The sequence below is a fragment of the Pteropus medius genome, unplaced genomic scaffold (assembly GCF_902729225.1).
Source record: "Pteropus medius unplaced genomic scaffold, Ma_sr-lr_union100, whole genome shotgun sequence".
NCBI classification, from domain to species: Eukaryota; Metazoa; Chordata; class Mammalia; order Chiroptera; family Pteropodidae; genus Pteropus; species Pteropus medius.
The window spans coordinates 2,677,291-2,700,327 of NW_024340849.1; the positions used below are offsets into that span (position 1 = coordinate 2,677,291).

The window sequence follows — 23,037 nt, forward strand, 5'->3', positions numbered from 1 at the left end:
GGCAAATGATAACAAAATCATCCTTCTAATTCTCCCAATTATTGAGAAGATGACGGATCACCAGCAGAAGCAAAAGAGAGCCTGTGGCCACGCCACCCTGAACACGCCCGATCCCGTCTGAGCTCGCAAGCTAAGCAGGGTCGGGCCTGGTTAGTACTTGGATGGGAGACCGCCTAGGAAGACCGGGTGCTGTAGGTGTAAAAAAAGAGAGAGAGAGAGAGAGAGAGAGAGAGAGAGAGAGAGAGAGAGAGAGAGAGAGAGAGAGAGAGAGAGAGAACAGTGAGCAGCCGCGGGTGCCCTGCAGAGTCGCAGCCGGCAGTTCACACGTCGTGCCACCAGATCGCCGAGAAGCCGTGTCCTGGGCATCACCAGGCCCATCGTGCAGAGGGGAAAACAGAGACCCACGGGGCTCATCCAACACGGGGTGAGAGCTGAAGGTAAAAACTGTCCTGTCCCAGCGCCAGACCTGCAGACCTCCGGGAGGCGCTTTCGAGACGGTTCAACTCCTGACTGAGGAGAGAAGGATCTGACACTCAGAGGGGTGGGCGTCCTGCCGGCCTCGCAAGGTGGCCCTCGGGAACGTGAGTCTGGTCTCCCGGGGTGCTGGTTGTGGCCTTGCACACCCGTGGCCCACACAGCCGCAGCTGCCCCTCCATGCGGGCACGCGCGGGAAAGCGCACACCGGAGAACCCTCCTTCTCAGGACCGTTTCCAACAAAGAATAAAATGCCTGCCTTTAACATATTCCAAATAGCATCTCAACTAAAAGTTAAAATACCCCAAATGACACTGCTTACGATCTCTCGTTTCTTCTGTTGTTTAATGTTTAACTTCTAACAGTCTTTTAGATGTTTGATATACATGCTATAGACACATCAACTTTACCTTTTTAAAGTTTTTCCTTAACCAAACTAAGTCTATCAAAGCAAAAACATTATTGAAGAGCGGTGTTGCCACCAGAAGGAGGCGTGGACAGGGGACACGCTTTACGTGCCACGTGGGCTTTGTTTGCGAAAACACTGAGGAGCGTTCCCACGACTTATGTAGAAAAGTTTTCAACAGGATTATTAACATGTAAACAGAAAACCAGGGTTATATGCACAATGGCATCCCATACACACAAGGAAACTAGAATAATTTCTCTAAGACTGTTTTACACAGATGATATCTCAGACGTTACGCGGGTCACTCGGCGCCAGCGCGGCAGCGGGGAAGCAAAGCGGCCTGTCCCTCCCGTGCAGAGCGACGACAGGACGCATTTCTAGGCTCTGCAGCTAGCGCCCCGCCCCCTTCGTCCCGTGTCGACGTCGTTTAAAGGCCAGAGCTACTGCAGGGGAATGCCCCACGTTCCATGTGCTTGGCACGACAGGCAGGAGCGGCGGCACGTGCTCACGGCCCGCCGTCCACGGACGGGGTCCCGGAGCGGCGGCACGTGCTCACGGCCCGCCGTCCACGGACGGGGTCCCGGAGCGGCGGCACGTGCTCACGGCCCGCCGTCCACGGACGGGGTCCCGGAGCGGCGGCACGTGCTCACGGCCCGCCGTCCATGGACGGGGTCTGCCCGGCCGTTTCGGAAGCGCCTCCTTCTACGGCGGCGGCTCTGGCGTCTGCATGGCCGCGCGTTCATGTTAATGAAGGACCCGCAGGGACTGATGGCCAGAAGATGCTTCACTTTGACTTCGTCTGTTTTCGTGACCCAAAGCTGATCAACTGTCTAGTTCAAAACCAGTAACGACCTCTGAAACGCGGAGTACTGACCTCAGTTGTTTGGGTTTTTTTTTTGTTTTTTTTTTCAAAATAGCCTTGGATACAACAGAGATTACGAAATCAAACATTCTACCATTACTTTAAAAAGTCAATCATATGAGCATAAACAAAGAAATCCGAAAGAACACGTCAGCAGAAAACAAATAGTAACCTTATATGCAGACACTGTCAAATGTGTTATTATTGTAACTCAAATTACCATTAAGTTTTGTTTCCTTTCACGTAGATATTACATGAGCACGTTGTTCACATGTTTTGCAAACAAAGTCTTGCATTTCGAGTGGAGTTGCCCTTGACTTTCAAACACTATAGTCACGTCTCCAGCGTCACCACACGACCCCCACCCCTGCGTTGCCCACGCCAGGCCTAACAGATACAGTGCTGTTACCTTCTTAATTCCCACGAGGACTCTTTAACAGACAGCACCACACGGATTTACACGTGAGAGGTCTGAAGCGAGACGAGGTCAGCCTGTGGACACGTGGCCCCAGCCAGGGACGGAGCCCAGAGTAAACGCAGCACTAACGGACCCCGAAGCGTCTGCGTAAAGCCTCCCTGTATCAACAGGCATCACGTAAACACAATGCTCTTTGGGTTCCGTTTCGGAACTTCCTCTAAATTCTCTCCAGGATGTGACTTCCTGAACAGGTGCCTGAACTCGTCACCCATCACTTCTCCGTCCTGCACAGTGAGCAGTCCACACCCAGGCATCCTTGTCACTAAACGAAAAGCTGGGCTCCAGGAATGGGTCTGCTTAACTCTGCGGCTGGTCCTACACTCAGATCCTTCCAAGAACCTGACTTCTAACCCGACGAGGCTAGAGTAATCTTAGCAGCCTCTGCCATCACCAAAACGTCCCCACAGCCCGTGGGGCAGGGCCCTCCTGATTTCCGGGAAATGAGGGGCGCTGTGGTACCCCGTCCACACGGTTCTCCCCTCTCCCCAGTCACGTCCTCTTCCTCTCCAGGTATTCGCTGGAAAACGGTGGTACAAAGGGATGGGGCGTAACACTTAAAATCACATTCTTTGAAAATAAATTTAAAATTTTACCAATTAGCCAGAATATGAAGCATAAACAACTACCATAATTTCAGTTCAACTGGGTTTCGAACATCTGCTATGATTAACTTTGCTGTCCTGGGATAATTATTTTGTTATATTTGCCATCAATAAAATATAATTGAAAAGACCTGTTTTCACAGTTAAGTGGGACAAGACTAGAATGTACTTTTTATACGTCCTAGAGCAGATACTCTCACATATGCTACCACATTAAAACAAAGCACAGCGATGTACAAGGAACACTGCGGCCATCGTGATGAATGAAGCGACGCCTTCTTACCAGCATGCAAGTAGGCCAGGTCGGGGTTTTCGATGTCGGGGTGCTGCTCTTTCAAGTGGTTCCGGAATTCCACAGGGACGTTTGTCCCATAGTCGCATTTGGGGCAGTTGTACATCTTCACCCCCTCGTGTTTGCCGGTGTGCAAAATGTGCTTGCGGATATTCTCGGCACAGTTCGACCTACCAAGTGAGAAAGTAAACGGATTAAGGTCAAATCAACGACATGAGACGGTCGTAGTGACAGCAGCTAACAGTTACGAGGGCCGGGTACGAGTCTAAGCGTTACACTCATGTAACCACAACACCTTCGTCGATGAGGCTGGCAGTCTTTGTAATCCCGGTGCCAATTCTCGTATTGGTCTTTTACCTTAGCGATTCATTTCTACAAAGAACCGGAAATACAAAATCCCAGATTTTACGATTTTAATATCGAATTATTCTGGTACCACTTGAGGGCAGTGAAGGAGTTTCCTTGAGCCCCGAGAACAGGCCTTTCAGCACGGAGGAGCGGTCCAAAGGAAGGCATGTCACCTCCACGGAATTTAGAGCATTAAAGAACAAAGCAGCCTTGGCTTCTAAGTTCTGTCAAGTGAGCTGCCTCCAAGGCTCTACGACAGTTGAAAGACAGAAAAGTAGCTAAGACCAGTCCCTCAACCGCACCTTTGGGCAACATGTGAAGTGCCGGTGAGTTTTCTGTATTGGTGTAGGTTTCGAAGAACGACGGGCTGAAAATACCACTGCACACCGAATGCCCGTGGAAATAGGAGTAGGCGCCTCTCCCACTGTTTTCCTGCAGATTCTGTGCCTCAAGGCCCAGAATGACCAGGGGCATGGGAACCGGACGCACTAAGACCAGGCGCGTGGGAACCGGACGCACTATGACCGAGAGCGTGGGAACCGGACGCGCTCCGGGAGGCGCAGGCCGCCTGCTCCTTCACCGCCCCCCGCAGCCCTGCACTGGAGATGGCGACCCAGACCCTTTCTGAACACGGGCCCAGCTGTCTCCGGTGCGTCAGCGTTGCAAGAGAAATAAAGAGCACCCCACGCAAATGCCAGCCACGGTGCCTCTGGGCGGCAGGGGAGGCTTAACTAACCAGAAAGAAACGGGAAAAGCGGGCCGGCCTCAGATTTCCTAGAGCGCCAAATAAATGCCAGAAGAAAGTCGAGCAACATGTCTACTGGCGTTTCCTGAAGGTATGGCTGAAGAACAAAATCCTGCAAGATGCTGTCTGAAGAAAAGCTCCCAAGGCCAAATGGGGTCGGGACAGGGCAGTTGGTGGCCACACCTTGCGACGCGTGCCAGGGTCCGCGAAGCTGTGCGGAGGGGCTCCGTGCAGCCCCCACGGCACTTCAAAGCGGGATGGCGTTTGGGTGTAATGTTCCGCCACATCGCGATGTCTACTTCTCAGGGGCTCAGCCTGGGAAACGGCGCCGAAGACTGACAGAATGGTTATAACCCGACGATTCTGCAGTAGCTCCGTATCCCTCACGCACAGAGGCAGCAAAGGCCATTCCAAGCCCAGGGACCCTGCGAACATGTTACTGGGTCACTGATGGCAGAGTCTCACCTACGCAAGGCCCAGTTCGCCACACAGCGGGGGGAACAGAATTCCACAAACGGAGGGTACGGGACGCCCTGCCCCATCCTACCAGGGAGGCCCCGCCCTGTCCTACCAACTCCGGGGAGGCCAAACGCAAGTACTTTCCTCCTGAGTGGGTGTCCCGCAACGTGAGAACAGGCTGGTAGTGCACCCCAGGGACAATCCTTTGGGGAAGCTTCTGCCACCTCCTACCCGCCTCGTCCCGTCCCGTCCCAGGCAGGGTCTGCTGTCACCCGTGCGTGCCCAGCCACATGTGGTGAGAAGCAGCTGCAGAGCAACACCCTTTTCTTTATTTTCTGAACAGATATTAGTGATTTACATATTAGTATCTACATTTTTAAAAATTAAAGTAACAAGACACAGAAGGAGGAGGAAGAGTTGAGGGGAGGGGACAGACACAGAGGCTTCCTCGGCAGTGGCCAGCTTGCCTTTGGCAAGGGCTGCCAGCTTTGCGGTAAGCTGCTCCTGGATCGTAGACTGAATACATGTAAGGCCATTAGTGAGCACACGCAGACACTGCTGGCCTCCTTGTCACTACTGGGTTACCAAACTCGCCCCCTGCATAACTTCCCTACTGTTAATGAATAATCACTGCAACGGGGGGAAATGAATAGGCACCTAATGAGCTCCGTGTGCCTGCCAGTGGCCTCGATTCCTTGAGACTGTCACACGATCCCCGGGGGTGGAGACTTGGAGTGACCTCACGGAGAAGGACGGGACTATCTTGGAGATGACGTGACCATCAAAGGTCGCACGGCTGGAAAGTGGCTAAGACAGAATCTGAAGGCGGGCTTCCTGTTTGCAAGGCCATCACAGCCCTCCTTCCTCACAGTATTTACACGGCAAAGACACCAGCACATTCTAGAAAAGGGTGGGCTTGTAGAGCCTCTTAAATGCATAAATGTTCTTGGAATAATAGCTCTGCATTGTGTTGACAGAAGTAACAGGAAAATATCTGAAGGTGGATAAAACAAATGTCCACTTTTGTGATAATTAAAAGGAAGAAGACCATTTTTTGAATTCCCCAACTAGCGGGGTGAACTATTCCAAATTATTTCCTTAATTCTGCAGATCTCCCATTTGTTTTCCATTGAATTGCAGACACCCCCTAAATTCACCATTGTTTACTGACACTGGGGAATGAAGACAAAAACTACTACTGTACTTAATTAGTACCGTTGGTTGGGATGCGCGATTCCTTGGTACCACCTACATTATTTCCCTTATGGAAAAGCCAGGCGTTAAGAGTCGTCAAGACGATCACTGATTAAGTGGAGAAATTAAAATGACCAAAACACACTCATTTCAATGTATGACGCATACTTAAGTATGGGACAATGTAAGCACTGAATCTTAATCTTTAGTGAAAAAAGAAAGATGATTTGGAAACAGAACATTTTGTTTTTGAGAGGGGTGTATCTTGGACAAAAATAAAACAATATCTCTTAGCACTGAAATGGCATGTAGAAGAATCTAACATTAAAAAAGGTGAGGGCCTTCTTTTTATTTAAAAATATAGACCAAAACGAAAAAAAAAAAAAAAACGGTGTGGAACTTTGTATTTTAAAAGGTAATAAGGATCATTTCATACATATATATTTAAACACATATACACATATATTTTACTTACACTATATACTGTTTATATATTTTATGTGTAATACACCTGTGTATATATATTTATAATTGCTTTACATGCACACATATCAAAAACATTAAATATATGAAAACAAGGAGGAAAATGGGCATTTGCGAAAGAAAAGAAACATTTCACGTATTTCACGGATAAGACTGTATTTGTATGGTCTCATAATCTGTTCTTCCACATCTAATGCCATGCAATGTAAAGCTTTTAAAAATACTGGCACAAAAAGGAGCCTTTCACACCCACGAAATCAAACTATTCCCATTCAAACCTAAAAAATTAAAGCTGTAACACATTAGGCCACTATCATTCAGAGCAGAATACCTACGAAGTAGGGGCAAACTTCGGTCCCTATACTTGAGACACTCACGTGACACACAGTTAAATATGTACCGACGTCACAGATTCAGTGAGTAATAGATTGGACACCGTCTGCTAAGTAATTCAGAATGACATGGAGCCCGACAATGATTCTTCCCGGAAACAGGGCTTAGGCGTGACTAGAAAGGCGCAGGTGAAGTGGGACTGGTCGAGAGCAGGCCAGGGGCAGTCGCGGTGCTGGGACACGGTCGTCTGGAGATCCCGGGGGGCTCGCGGCACCTGGGCCAGCTGGGCACCCAGCAACGAGGCGTGGCTGGCCCGACTCGTGTTCGGTCTGACGCAGAGTCTTAAGGTGAAGGCCACGTGTCTGTCCCCTGTTCGCAGCCGGGAAGGCGCACTGTTATGAAGGTGGCAGGGCTCCCCAAACTGACGCACGGGTTCCATGCGATCCCTACCAAAACCGCATCTGGGTCTGTTTGTTTTTTTTTTTTTTACAGAAATTGAAATGCTGGTCCCGAAGTTCACATGGAAACACCCGGGACCTACAAGAGTCTATGGGATCTCACGGGAGAACGCAGCGGGAGGAGCTGTGACGCGCGCTCTGCGGGCGGGAGACTGGGCCCGGGCAGCGCCAGCGCCCCCAGCACGCCGGACAGCTCCTCCCGGGACGCGCGACGCACGCGCGCTGCGTTCGCGGGGAGTCCCGCTTAAACCTCGGAACTGAACGTGCTGAAAATCCCGAGGCAGCCCCCCACCCCCTACGCACGCGGAGGATGGGCAGTTAGCAAAAAGATGGGAGATGGCTAATTTTAGGGCTTCTTAAAAGTATGTAATGAAGGAGACAGTTTATTCAGTTCAAAGGCAGTGTATTTTAAAATGATAAATAGGACACCACAAGTACTTCTAGAACTGCACAAAATCACTTGTCAGTACCACACACTAACTCGCTGCCTAGTAACATAAAAAACATACATTAAATTTGTTATCTGACCTAAAGAGGAATTTTAAAAAATATTCTAAGTATTTTTTTTCCTCTTCTGATGTATCTTATTTTGGTTATTAAAAAAAAGCACCACAGATGTTGTTGACCAAATACACGTTCGCGTATCTTAAACAGCAGGTCCGTCAATGGAGACATACAAAGTCTCCGTCCCACCGCTGGCCGCCCCCGCCCAGGCCGCCCCGCGACGCCAGGCAGGCGCAAGTCACAACTTCTCCATCTTTGGGGAGAAGTAAAACCTCCCAGTTCCAAAAACAAACGTGCTGTGTCTTCGTTTCTCCCCTCTCCTTGCCTACGAATCCATTAGCAAGGCACAGGTCCGCACCGTGCTTGTCACCTGGGGCTCTCTCCGCACCGGCGGCATAGGAGTGTCCCGCCCCGCACCCCATCTCCCCCACCTTCTCTTTCTCTTTTTAAGCGCCACACTGTGCTTCGCAGCAAGGACACAGCATATTATAGTTCACTGGTCTTCTACCGATGGCATCTGGGTTGCTCCCAGTCACGTGCTGGTACAAACAAGGCTGCAGTGAATAAGCCTGTAAAATGTTTTCCATTTCTCAGGGTGCCAAGTGAATCTCCCCATGCCAAGTGGAATGGCTTCAAGTGTCAACGGGCATATGCTTTCGTAATTTTGATAAATTCAGCCAAATTGCCCTCCAGAGGAGTTGTAGTAATTTACACTTACACCGACAATGTTTGAGAGAGCCTGTTTCTGCACATTCTTGCCAATGTAGTGTTACCAAACTTTCGAATTTTTGCCAATGTGGTGGGTGAAAAATGGTAGCTCACTGGAGTTTCAGCTTTTTAAACTTTCAATTTGCATTTCTCTGTAGTGAGTTAGGTTAAATACCTTTACAAATACTGAAACGCCATATGTATTTTCTGTGCACTGCCTGGTCGTATTTTCGATCTGTTTTCTGCAGGGTTGTTAACCATTCTCTTATACACGAGGGAGATCGACGTCGACAAAGCTGCCATTATTTTCCCTTAGTTTCTTTCTTTCTTTCTTTCTCTTTTACTTTGCTTATGGTATCTTCTGAGGAGCAGATTTTGTTGTTGTCGTTCATCTTTTCTTCCGGCTTCCTTACCTGGAGGTTATAAAATTGCCGCACATCTGGTTCTAGAACTTGTGGAGTTGCATTCTGTTTCATTAAATGTTAGACCCACTTCGAAATGGTCCTGGAGTGTGGCCGAGCGTGGTTCCAGACTGTGAGCCATACCTCTCAACACCAGTTAGGAATACTCCACCTTTCCCCTCCTGACTTAAAATGACACCTTCATCCACATTTTGTTGGTCTGAAGCTAATTCTGGACTTTCCATGGCAGGCGCGCCTCGGCGATACCGCAGTTCCAGAGCTAGACTCCTGCAAGGAGGCGAACGTTGCAATAACGCGAGTCACACAAATTGTTTGGTTTCCCAGAGCATGTAAGGTTCTGTTTGTGCTACTGTAACCTAGTAAGTGTGCAAGAGCATTATATCTAAAACAAACAAACAAACAAACAAAAAAACAATGTACATGACTTAACTAAAAACTACTTTATTGCTAAAAATCGGTAACCACCGTCCGAGTCTTCAGCAAGTCGTAATCTCTTGCTGGTGGAGTGTCTTGCCTTCCGTTTGTGAAAACGCAGTGTCTGTGAGGTGTGACCACGTGAAGCACCGTAAATGGAGGTGTGCCGGCACAGCCGTCAGTCGGTCTCCGCACATGCTCATCTGTCGCGAGGAATCTGGCTGCACGGGGTTCACTTCAGGGAGAGTCTGTCCTTCTGCGCTGCTGTCTCTTCCCCCAGATAACAACACCCACGCCTTTTCCCCCTGCCCCCCCCCCCCACCAAGCTTGACCTGTTAAACAAGACTGGCTGTGAGCTGGCGTGGCAAACACCTGGAGTTAACTGTAGAAGCAGAGAGACCTGAGCCAGTAAGGAACCACCATCCCTAAGTCAGGTATTTCCCATGGATGTGTTAGTGTGCGCTGATAACATTTTAATATTGATCAAGAAGCCAAAATGCAGAGTGTGGCACAGATGTGGTAAAGCGCCTGTAAGAGGAGGGTGTGTGTGTGTGTGTGTGTGTGTGTGTGTGTGTGTGCCAATTACATCATAATACAGCTAAAAGACAAGGCAAAGAAATAAAGAAAATATATGCAACATACATAAAAAAGGGTGATTAATATACAGACCACTGGCATAGAGATCCTAAATAAATATTAGTTTCTATTTCCCCAAGGGAAGCTATGCATCTGCCTCCCCATTCCCAAATTGTATTGTGAGAAATTAATGATCGTCTTGATCTACTGGTATCAATTTGGGGTTCTATATATGTAAATCAACATAAAAAAATTCTGAAAGTTCTACTTAAAGAAATATGTTAGTTTTGTTTAACACTTTGCTTCCCAAAGTTTCTGATGATGGGGCACTTTTTTTTGTTTTATGGAAATTATATATATATAATTCCTTCATGAGGAGGATTAAGATAAATGATATTAAACATGTCCCAAAAATATGGTAGGTACTGAATTCAGTTTTTTATTGCTACTACTAGTCTTTCTATTAAATCCAAGAGAGTCCGACTATCTTGATCATAATTAGCAACTTTCATGCTGTATATGAAAAGCAATTTTGGTTCATTTAAATAAAAAATAGATTGCTGAAAGTTCTACAGTATATATGTACATATATGTTTAGAAATGCAGTTTTTCCCTGCCTGTTCAGAATATGGTCTTTGAACTTATATCCTTGAAAATAATTAATCTGTAGTTAAGTTTATGTACTGGAAGAAGCGTATCAATACTACACACGTCTATTGAAAGATTCGGTAGAAAAGTTCAGTTTCTACTGTATCTTTATAATAGAAATAAAAAGTAAATAGTAATCCGAAGAAAGGCTCTACGTAAATTAAACTTAAGAAGTTATTACTTTTTTTTTTAACCAGTAGTATTTAATTATAAGTTTACTGGGCAAAAAAAAAAAAAACCCAGTCAAACAAGACTGGAGGCGCTCTGTGGAAGAGAGGGACGCAAAAGCTGCCCAGGCCCTGTGGGCTGGGAGACTGTCCCCAGCACAAAGCTTCCTTCCCCGTTTACGCGGCGCAGTCCGAGATGCAAAGTCCTCCACCACTTATGTTCTCGCTGAAGCGGCCATAAGGGAAGAGCCCGATAATTTCAGATTGCCGAACATTTGTGCTATTTAAATTTAAAATTGGAGAGAAGCTACAAGAATAAAGGACTTCATGTTCCTCTGCCTCATATGGAATATTTTATCAACAGTGTTTAGCAAATAGATGAATATCATTGGGACTGCTGAACCAAATACTTCACTGGAAGAGAGAATACACAGATCCACGTTTATGAGGGATAGAGGGATAAAAACGTCATTTCAGATCAGTGAGGAAATAATGGTTTATATAATAAATGGTGTTGACTCAACTGTACTACACGGGGGAAAATAAGCTAGATTCTTATTTCACCATGCGAAAATAAATGCCATTTGGATTTTAAGATTAACATAAGGACACTAAACTATAAAAGTGCTAGAAGAAAATAAAGACAATATTTTTAGAATCTTGGTTGGAAAGAGCTTTCCTAGATAAAATTTAAAACTTACATGCTACAAAACGATGCAGCAAAATATACTTCATAAAAGTTAAAACTGCTATGTAGCATAAGACATCATACGTACCATTAAAAGATAGGGCAAAAAATGAAGAAAATATATGCAACATATAAAAATAAACGATTAACATACAGACTACGAAATGAGTACCTATAATTAGTAAGAAAAAATATAAAAATCTAAAAACTGGATAAAGATTATAAGAAAGAAATTCATAATTAGAGATCTACAAATGGTTATCTAAGCATTAAAAGGTAATCAATGACTCCAGTAAGCAAGAGAATACAAATTAAAGTCTCTAGTATCAGAGGGGCAAAGTTTAGGAAGATTGATAACATTAATTAGTGATAATAGCATCAGTTAGCAAAAGTTTTGGAAGACATTCGATGACAGCCTTCAAAATTAAAATATGCACATACTCTTGGATTTAGGAGTTCAATTTCTAGAAATTACCCACAAGGAGAATCATTATTTACAACAGCTAAACACTAGGGAAAGTTTTGAAACTAGATGTCTGTTAACAGAGAAACGGGTCATTCATTAACTTATGGTGATCCACACAGTGGGATTCACTGCCGCTGGGAGGTAAGGGTTAACCTGAAAGCAAAGTCCTCCACCACAAGCCGGCCTCCAAGAGTACGGTCTGGCCTCCTTCAGAGCTCCAAGGAAGCCAGCCACATCCTGGTAGGACGCTGGGGTCACAGGAAAAGAGATGGTATTCCCCAACATGAATGTTTAGTGGGATCCGAGCAAGGAAGCAGACCTGGTGGGCCAGGCCACGGGCCTGTCGGCCCCAGTCCTGAACACACACCCATGGTGCAGAGGGGCCCCAGCGTGGGGCTGACAGTCCCACAGCCCAAGCACCAACACTGCAATGCCCGAGGGTTGCCGCAGAGGACAACAAGTAGGAGACCGGCTGCGGGGAGGAACCGTGGTAACGTCAGGCATCTCTCCCAGAGAATGCTGCTGGAGAAGGCCGAGAGTGTATGTCACTCATCACTTGTCCACATTTGTTGGACAAAAGCCATTAAATAGGACAAGGCAGCCCTTATGTACCACCAAGATAAACGCCTTAGACACACAGTTACATTAAAAAATATAAAGCAGTCTACGGCCATGCTGCCCTGAACAAGCCCGATCCCGTCTGATCTCGGAAGCTACGCAGGGTCGGGCCTGGTTAGGTCTTTGATGGGAGACCACCTAGGAAGACCAGGTGCCGTAGGCATAAAAAATAAAAAAATCAAAATAAAATAAAACAAATAAGGGATTGTAAGCCAACAAGGTCCTTGCAGTCGGTGAGGTCAACCAAGAGTTGCCTTGCCTAAAAATATATATATAGATATATATAGATGTATATATATGTATATATATATCTATGTATATATCTCTATATATAAAGCAAGTCTCAGGTAAATGCATATGTGGGTCCTTCCGGTTCTTTAAAACTATATATGTTCACTTAAACGGACGTACAAGGGCATGAAGTGGGTGCGGGAGGGAAGCCTGGCAAACCTCTGGCAGCCGTCACCTTTACGGATCGGTCTCCCAGTCAGAGGAAACCTCTACGCTTGCTCGGCATGTTTTTTGATCACTTGGATTATTCAAGAGGATGTCTTTAAGTTTTACTCATGTAAAGAAAATACGATCGAAACTTGTATTTTGAAAACGAGTAAATGTTACAAACAATAAAAGAAACAGCAAAGTCGACGTAAGTTCGGGACAGAGATGGGAATCCCAAAGTGCAAAGATTCTCATGTTTACATAGAGGTGACTCCACTTTTCCATCAGGAAAAAGACTTCAGCAGGGTAACCGGAAAAACCTGGGAAACCTAAAGGAATCCTAAAATAAAGACAGGGAGAAAGGAGTGGAACAGCGAGAAAAGGGCCAGATGCTCCATAGAAACCAAGAAAAGAGGAATAAGCACAATACTTGCTCATCTCCAGCAAGACCAAAACATAAACGATAACAAGTGGTCACCTCAGGAGAAGGGGTCAGGACCAGGGCTGGGCGCAGGTGCAGAGTAAGACTCTGACTTTTCCAGTAACCGAGTTCAAAGAGTAAAAATAATAGTAACTTTATGGGCATTTAAGTAGATATTTAAAAATAATGGCAAGTTTCATTACTTGCAAAACTATCCAAAGCCTCTTTTTTAAACTAAGATAAAAGGAAAGTTTACAGATTTCAGAGGTAATCAAAAAATATGATCTTCTGATTATTTCCTACAAAAGCAAATTTTAATTAGACAATTTCTGCACTACCCTGCTCTAAATTCTATGAATTTTCTTTTTCTTTCTCCTGAACTGGTGGCTATAATAGGACAATTCTTATCGGATCAATTATTCATTATATAAAAACTGATACACGTTCATTTTTCTCTCCATTTCTCATTTTTAGGTCAACGCTTGTTATGTGATGTCGGGTGATGTGCATCGCCCGACGTGACCACTGAGCAGTGTCCTCTGAGAAGAAGGCACCTGCGAGTCAGCACGGCAGCAGGTGACCAGCTGCTTTCGAGGGGACGTGAGTATCGGGTACCAGGTTACGTGGGGCCCGTGCGCCCGGCCGTGCCCCGTGAGCAGCTGACACTGCTGTGTGCACACAGCGACCATGACGCCGGCCTCTGCATGCCGGGCCATCTGGGTGCCGCCCGCCTCACGGCTGGGGCACGAGGCCAGCCTCGCAGACCCACAGGGAGGCACTTTCAGAAGAGAAGTGACCGCGGCCTAACGTCGCTTCGGTTTATACAGAGTCTGGGGGTACAAGAAAAATCTACTTTCCTGTGTATTGACTTATTAATTCCAAAATGTGTTTCTTCAACATGTATTTATTTAGTGTCTACTATATACAAAGAAACGCGGAAATGAGTCACCTCGCTTACGTCCTCAAAGTGACTCCGCTCTGGGGGGGAGGTAATAAGCCACGCACACCAGCAGCCGCAACGAAAGCCCGGGTTTCGTCCACTGAAACCTCGTTTCCAGACAGAGATGACAACTCCACCTGTCACTTTAACGCTGCTACATCCCCCTTCGGTGACACCTTTAATTGATAACGGCCTAAAATTACCATACTTTCCACATCACTCCAAATGCTGTACTAACTTGACTGCACACTCCCCGGGGCGCCACGCCTGTGACCGGGGCATCCGGTGGGGTCTTGCCGGCTGCTCCGCTTCCCAGGGGTTCGCACGAGAGGAGCACCCATCTTTACTGCGCCATCGTGCCCCACATTCACGCCCCCTGACATCCCTTCCCCACGCTCCCCTCTGCTCGTGGGACCCGCGAGCAACAGGAGGGTAACCTTTGACCCGGGCGACGTCCCGCCCGCCTTGCACCGCACCGAGGACATGGGACCGCACGGACGCGGCGGTGGGAAGCAACACGGGACTGTGGGAAGCCGGCAGCACGTCGTTAAAAGGCAACGTTTCCGGAACGGTTCGGTCCCCACACGCCGTGCGTGGTGACGACACGAGACAGCGATGTGAACGTGTGGCCTGACGTGGCCCGACCCCCAGGTCCGTGACGGGAAGGGGGCCGCGGGCCAGTGTCCGCCCCCGCGGACCGTGGCACCTCCCGGCCGCGTCCTCCAGCCCAGAGGAGAGGCGCGTGTCATGCACTGGCTCCGACTCAGTGCAGAGAAGAGGGAACAAGCCACTCGCTCTGAGAAACGAAGTGCCACTTCCATCCGACACTAAGGGCACACGCCGAGTGCTTACGCCAGGACACTGAACGTGCCGAGCTCGCGCAGTCACCGGACGCCTCGCACTACGAGCCCGAGACCCGGGCGCCCGGCGTCCCACGTAAAGACGCGGAGCGGGTCCGCGCGGACGCCCGTCCTGCAAGGAGAGCTCGTCCCGCACAACGCCGCGGGCCGCAGCGGCCAAAGTTTCCCGGGTTCCAACTCAACAAAGTTACACATGTTTCGTGACGACAGGAATTCTGAGTCTGAACCTGCCCGTGAGGAGCTGCGCGGGGTGGGAAAAGGGCGAAGTACACAGAGCGTCGGTCTAGCTCATCTGACCATAAAAACGTATGTAGAAGGGCGAGCGGGGACCATCACTCGGGGCTCGTGGTTTGGGAAAAGCAGAATGTCGAGTGAGCCCCACGTGTCGCCCCTCCCCCTTCCACCCGCTCCTGCCCGGCGGGCCCCCCTTCCGGTGGGGACCCCCTTCCCGGCCGCCTGCCACGCCCCCGCCCCGCACCCCTGTGCGTTTCCGTCCTTCTGGGAGGCGCCTCGGTCTCCTGTTCTGTGCACGAGCTAAGCTTAGCAGGGCGACACGCTGTGAGAGCAGCAAAGGCACGTGGACGGGGAGCGTCCCCTGGAAAGGCGTGAGGACGCCACCGGACCGTCTCTCCGTCCGAGCCATCGCCCGCGTCGTACCTGTCGCACCTGCTACGGAAGGGACAACGGGCCCGAGCGGCACAGAGCGCTTCCGGACCTCGGCTTGAACGTCACCTACAGAAACACTGCTCTACAGATCGGCTTTTATGTATACATGTGACGTGTGAGTGTGTGCATGCACGCGTGCACACACTCCTACATATATGAAAATTTACTGTGGTTCTTTCCAGTTGAAAGCTTTTCAAATTTAAGATGACATAAGTAAAATTTTTACGGAACCCAAAACGTCTCGCTGTTATTTCAGATCGCCTATGCCAGAACCTGGTTTGACTTGGAATAATCTCATACTTGAAGAGAAAAATTAGAAAACCAGATTTAAGACACCAACGAGTTTGTGCACGCAAGGCCGCAAGCGTGGTCTGCAGACGCCACCGCACGAATCACGCGTGCTCACGGGCTCGCGGTCCGTGAGGGGCGGGAAGGGGCAGCCCTGAGATTTTAAGCGTCCTTCAGTGGCATTTCCGCCACATGGCCGGGGGGCCTGCCCACCTCGGAGGGTCTTCTGCAGGCCTCTGCCCCACGCTCACTGTCCCTCACCAGGGTCGTGGAGTTCGGTGCGTGTTTGTCTCCCACTAGACTTCCAATGCAGGCGTCATTCATTTTGTTAAACTGAGCCCTACCAAGGAGTATTTAAACCTTCTACAACTCTAACCTCAGACGAGCGCTTCCGAAGAAAAAGTTAATGGAAGAGTCACTGATGACGGGTGGCCACTGAATTTACTTAATAATCTACTTAAGTTTTTTTTTTTTTTTACAAAAATGCTCCCAGAATCCATTTAGAAATAATAACTGGTTCATTTCAGCCCCCGCACACAATGCCTCCCTTTGTCCCTGTAAGTCTCTCGAATGTCTTATTTTAAAGGAATATATAGTACTCCCGGAAGACGTTTCCCCATTTCTATTCTCTCCGGCTCCTGCGGGCCCTTGTTCCGTGTGATAAGACAATCTCCTTCGGGATCGGGCCGTGTAGTTGTGTGCCACGAGTGACAAGGACTCGACTTGAGTAACTGCCGTGCGCAGGCTGTAATTATGTCAGCTGGAGTGTTGAGCAAGCGGGCTGATTAATGCGCGCCCCGGCCCAGGCGCGGGCCCCCTCGGAACCTCTGTGCAGGCCGGCGGCGGGGCCGGGTGAGGGCTCAGGCGCGGCGCGCGCAGCCTCGCCGTGATGGATGGGCTGCGCCGGCGCTGTTCCGGCAGATGTTCCAGGACGGGATAATATACAATTACTCTGCCTTATCACTTCCCCGGCGACAATAAAGCTCCCTCCTCCTATAGCTCATGGGAGTGAAGGCGAAATTCGTTTTTCTTTTACAGTACTGACTCACTTATCATGGTGCCTCGATTGTGCTTTTACAGCTAAAGAAAACATATATTCCGCTTTTAAACTAAAAAGAGCCCTTAAAACTAAAACAGGAACCTTGTTTTGAATCTCTTTTACATCAGAGCACACAGTTTTAAAAGATGGTTTTGTTAAAAATGGATGCCAGGAAGGTAATATATGTGTGTGCATACGTGGTTACAAACGAGTACCCATAACTCAGGAGGTAAGATCTGGATTGTATAATCATTATATTCATAACATTTTTCAAAGGCCACACACAAGTCATTAATTAAAAGGAACATGTAATTAAAAATATATATGTGCTGACACTGTCCACATATCTCTCAGGCACAGGCACACGGCTCAGAGTCTGAGCGCCGAGAGGACACACGTGCAATGACACACTCATTACCGCCGCTGCCGTCAGGTCTTTGCTCCGTCAGACAGCTGTGCCGGCCGAGAAAAGGAGGCGGCCTCCGCCGCCGCGCGAGCACGCTGCGGGCAACGCCAAACGGGAGCGCCGTGGCCGCCCCCACTGCCCACCTCTGCACTGCCGCGAACGACGCCCAGCGTGTGCGAGGAGACATGCAGAACGACCTCGGGGTGCAACAGGAAACACGCCTTTCGCTTGTGAAGTTAAAAACCAAGCCGAACCCCCAAACCGAGATGCAGCCATAGCCATCTTGTGGTGGCTGTTGCTGTAATGAAACAAAGCAGCACAAACTCCAGGAGCATCAAGGGAAATCCATGCAGAACGCTAGCGAATGCAGAAAACGCACACATCAACCTGCGAAGCCATCTCTGTGACTTATTTCCACTTTTTAGTGGTTTTAGTACAGCTGACACCAACACTCAGCAGTTATAACGCACCCTAAGTCGTGAAAACAAATCATGCACCCTATCTCACCCTAAGGAGTGATAGATTTGCTTCTCCTTTCGTACGATACGCACACTAACTCCAACGCCCGCGTGACCCTTATTACTGCGTTGCCCTCGGTAGCGCCATTCCGTAGAGTTACGTGTTTCTAGAAATACAGCGATTCTAAGGGGGCAGGGGGCAGTCTAAAGCAGCCAGGCACAAGTTTTAGCACAAACGGACAGAAAAAATATAACTGAGTCCATGATTAGTAAAAGAGTTTTAACGTATTTATAATCACTTGGAATAAGTCAAACAAAGAAAAGGTGGGTACAGGAACCCGAATGGGCTGTAAATATGGGTGGGCGTCAGGTGTCATGACAATAAACGACTGTGAGCTCCTCCACTGGCCTATGATGTCACTGGAGTGGCCTGTTAGATTTACCGTTCTTAGCAAAACCATGAGACATTAGTGAAAATTGTTTAGGATAAGTCACAGAAAAAATGTCACATTTTAAGAGACTATATTTACAATGAGTGGTTGTTAAATGATTGTACTGAATTGTTAGCTAGTGCCAGGCAAATTTTTGAATTATGTATAACAGGGAAAGCAATGCAGCCCCTGTAGAAGTCCTTCATAGAAAGCAAATAAAATCCCCATGTCTGGGTGCATGTGGCGGGGAGGGCAGGATGACACCATGACATAATCTCTGGCCGCAGCAAAGGTAGAAGGCGGCTCTGAGCAGCACCCCCAGAGGCAGACACGCGTCAGAGCCGCACAGAGAGCCAGAGGTCTTGCAGCAGCAGCTCCGCGTCTCCGGAGAGACCCACGGAGAGAAGGGCGAGGCCCCGCCACGCGCGAGTGCGTCCACGCCACCACCGGGGACGGCGCGACACTGCGCTGCACGGAAGCCCGGTTCCACGCGCCCAGGACCAGGCGCAAGGTGGCCCTGGACTTCGCTACTCGCGTGATGTCTGTCACCCTGGCACGGAAGCACTTAAGTAAAATGCAAAGAGCAGCTGTATGCACACCGATGAGAACAGCACACGGGCGCAGCGTGCGGTCGTCTGTGTGACGCGCCTCCCGCCACCTCACTCCCCGGAGCGGCCTTCGAGGCCAAGCTTCCTCCAAGACCAGCTGACAATGTTCTGGCCACGTCGTCACCTCTGGCCTCGTACCTGGTTTCGTGCCTGCTGCTTTGCCAGAACTGGTCTTCCCAAGGGGACTAGTGACCTCCTGGTGACGGAGGCAGGTGGACGGCTTTGTCCCCACGTCCCCAAAGTCTGACGTGGCTGTGCGCTCCTTGCCTGCTGCCCGGAGGTCCTCCCACTCCTGGGAGGCCACTTCCCAGTCGCTCTCACAGCTACGACCTGCCCCTCTGCCCTTCCCGTTGCCCATTTTTTCCCAAGGGAAATACCCATGACATCGATGGCTTCGAGTTCAGCACACCCAGCCCTGACCTGTACGTCGCCGGCACGACTCCGTTTGGACATCCATGGGCGTTTCCAAAGTCTGAACGCAGCAGAGGTGAAATGTGACCCCTCGCCACACTCGCCGCCACTGCGGCCAGGAGCGAGGACCTCGCGAATGGCCAGTGGTCCACGAGGCAGCCTTGGCCAGGGCATCTAAAGGATGGCAAGTGCCTTCCTGTCACCCTGCCCCACAGTCATTCGTTCGGTCACATGTCCATTCGCTCGACCTCCTCACAAGAACTTGCGTCAGTCTCCCTAAGCCTTGGCTACTCCGTTAGCTCAGGGTTAGGCACCTGTTCTTTCCGCCTGTCCCTCTGCAGTGACTGGTCTTTTAAAAGAACTCCCATCTCCCACTGTGTCCCCCCGTGTCCCTCCCCAGCTCCTCGCTTGCACTGCATCGGTGACCTTTGCAAAGTAAACTGCGAAAGGGCCCCAGCGGCCCCAGGGCCCCAGCCACTGCTTCTGGCCAGACACAAACTGCCCGGTGCGGACTAAACAGCCCAGACGACGTCTCGCTGCCCTGCACCACATGAAATCCCACCTGCCCTGGAATCCGGGCTTGCCAAAGAGAAGATAACTTAAAATCAAATGAAAAGTATAATTTGGGAGTGCAGAGTGGGTGGAATCTTACTTTTAACTAAAATTAAAACTATGTAAAGTTTTGAGAGCAACACAAATTTCTCAAACTATGTGTCAACCACTTTTTACCCCAAATAATTCAATCCAAGAGACTGATTTGTTTAAACACAAACACGAAAAATTTACCACAGTTTCTCTCAACGGGAAAATTCTGATGTTTTTATAATATTTCACGTATTTATTAAAAGTTGTAATTTAAGATGAAGAGATAAAACATATTGAGGAAAGAAAGGACAGAGTAAAGTTAACCGACATTTACACAGTGAAAGACACCCAGGGTCACAGCTGACATAAACGATACAGAACAATGGACTGGCATTGTGTAGCAACACTCAAGTCGAAGTAATTATGAGGAAGGAGTTAGAGTTTAAGGGGTAAACAAAAATTTTCAAAAAAGGTTACTATTAGCTTCAAATTCCTTGTAAGGAAAAGCATAAGGTTACATAGCACATTATCAGACAGATTCTAGTTTATCTCAACTGCAGCTCACTGCAGCTCTGCAACAAGGAGCAACATAACATCATTTTCTAAAAAAAGAAAATAACTCAGGCGTATTTCTTGCTACACAGGAAAAGCCAACGAAAGAGTTTGTGCTACTTCCCTTACGAAAATAAAGACGTGAGATTATAGAAGATATAATCTTGTTTTTACAGACATTAAGGTAAAGCCGAAACACGTGTGTGTGTGTGTGTGTGTGTGTGTGTGTGTGTGTGTGTGTGTGTTTCGAGAGAAGCTGAGTGGGGGGAGACACACACCACACTGAAGGCAGCACCTTACTCCAAAGGGAGCTTAACGTCTAGAAGACACGATGATACAGAAACCGCCCTCATTTCTTATGCCGCAGACAACTACCTCACCGTATTCTAAATGTTCTAAGTTTTTCTTTCTTTCTCTTTTTTCCTTCTACAATTTTCCAGGTCCTAGAGAGGCTACATTTCAGAATACATTGAAACAAATGATCTGAAAACAAAGCCAAGAAACTAAGAGCATTCTCTTGAACTAATGACAATTGGTCACCCTTTTATTTACTTGAAAGCTACTTTATTCTGTTTTCTTACTTTCTCTCATTTCCCCACTCTGCCGCCCCCCTGGGGTCTGAGCTGGTGAAACCCAATCTCGCCCTGCAAGGGTGAGCCTGACTCTCTGCTGACTGGTGCCAGCCCTTGCTGGTGATTAAAGACTCCTAACAGGCAACATTACCGGAGCCTCTGCAGCTAGGAGATATAGATAGTTACATAGCAAAGTGTTTTGTTGTGTGATAATAGCTCTAGTGTCTGAGGAATAACTTATTATGCAAGAGACTACTGCCCAAAAAAATATTTTCTATTTTTTTCATCTCTAAGGCCTTTCTTTCTAACATAACACATGAAGATATATCTAACTACCACCCAAGGGACTGTCCATAGCAATTCCTTGTAGAAAGGCCATCCCCAAAGAAGGCTTAGGTCCTTTTGTAATGACTGGATTTGGGATTCAACAGCAGCAGGTTAAATAAACATGTTTATCTAGATTCTACTTTAAGAGATAGCAGAGGGAATGTGTGGTCACTTTGTGTTCAAAATGGCTCTTCTAATTAATCTGTGATCCCAATGCCTATTTCAGCTACATCAACAAACAAAACAACTTACTTGTACTGATAAAGAAAAGGAATTATGTTAGTGTTTGTTTTTTTTTTCCTTTTAATGACATCTGAACCAATCTGTAACTTTTAATGCTAAGGAATCTTTTTGTTTTCAAGTCTGGAGACTCTTTTTAAACGAGTTTTGTTAGATGAAAGTTTATCAACATTAATTGAAGGCCTTACATAAATGCTTATGCTGTATCAGCACAAAGCCTGTCAAGCTGAAACGAAAAATTTAAAAAGGCCATGTGTATGGGCGTTAAGAGACAGAAAAGCATGAATAAAACGCACTATGTATAAAAACAACATTAGACACAAACATCATAGAATAAACAAATCGACGCACAGCCACAATTAGAACTACTGAGATTAAAAATAAAATTCACTAATGAAATGGTCAGAGAAAATTAGGAGTTATTTATTCAGCAAGAATTTAATTTCTGCTAACACAGAAACATTAGGTGAAAAAAGAACACATTTACATACAGGAAAACCTTTATAATTCCTTAGAGAAACTTGAAAAGAAGATATAGCATCACTTTGTTAGGGACTCTCTCAAAAACTCCACCTGAATTCACCAGAAACATCTGCGCCATGTGAAGCACAAGTCCACGAAGCGTCATCTGGACACGTGCTAGGAGGATCCTCTCGAGCAGTCTTTCTGCCTGCCAGTGACCAACACGGTTTCGCAAACAGCCACGACACTGACATCTGCCTGTGGCTGGCTGAACTGATTGAGGCAGAGCCGGGAGGGGCGACGGAGCAGGAGCTCGCGCCACACCCCGCAGGCCGCACGCTGCACACCGCACGCGACACTCTGCCTCCCGCTCTGTAGAAAGCCTTGGCCTTGGCAGCCTAAGAAAAGTCTGGAAAGTAACTGGATGCTCAGGCTTTCCAACTAACCTTCCGGCCTAGCACGCTTGTTTTTTAATTCCATTAACTGGATCAGCAGTTACAATAGAGTAGAATATACAGAGATGACGGAATCGTGGTAAATGACATAGTATTGACTGGTACTTGAAATGACAAAAAGGTCTTTTATTTACCTTTTTTTTTTTGACGAGAACATTTAAGTTATAGTCTCTTAGCTAACTTCAGTCTCACAGCACAGTGTTGTCAGCTAGTGTCACCAAGCTGCACAGCAGACCCTCGGGCCTCATCCGTCCCTAGTCCAGAGTCTGTCCGCGCCTTTCACCACCCTCTGCCCGAGTCCCCCGCACCCCGCCCCCGACACTTCCCTGCTGCTTCCGAGTTTAACCTTTCTTCCTTCTCTTCTTCCTTTCTTCCTTCTTTCCTTCCTTCCTTTCTTTCTTTTTTAAGATTCCACATATAAATAATAAATATCATGCAGTATTAGTCTTACTCTGGCTTATTTTACTGACAAAATACATTGGATTTAAAGTTCCGATATAACTAGGCTTATGGCATCAAACTGCTTTAAA

At 47.8% G+C, this 23,037-nt stretch overlaps 1 protein-coding gene and 2 pseudogenes across 5 annotated transcripts in view; 2 read left to right on the top strand and 1 right to left on the bottom strand.

Moving 5' to 3' along the window:
* The window catches only part of ZNF407 (zinc finger protein 407), a 372,930-nt gene that overhangs the window by 111,268 nt on the left and 238,625 nt on the right, over positions 1–23,037 (bottom strand). For all 5 annotated transcript variants that reach the window (XM_039839590.1, XM_039839580.1, XM_039839583.1 and 2 more), the window contains one exon: positions 3,109–3,287. In XM_039839590.1, the coding sequence (XP_039695524.1) occupies positions 3,109–3,287 (179 nt within the window). The remainder of the gene's footprint in view (positions 1–3,108; positions 3,288–23,037) is intronic.
* Positions 80–198, top strand: LOC120591241 (uncharacterized; annotated as a pseudogene).
* On the top strand, positions 12,393–12,511 carry LOC120589837 (uncharacterized; annotated as a pseudogene).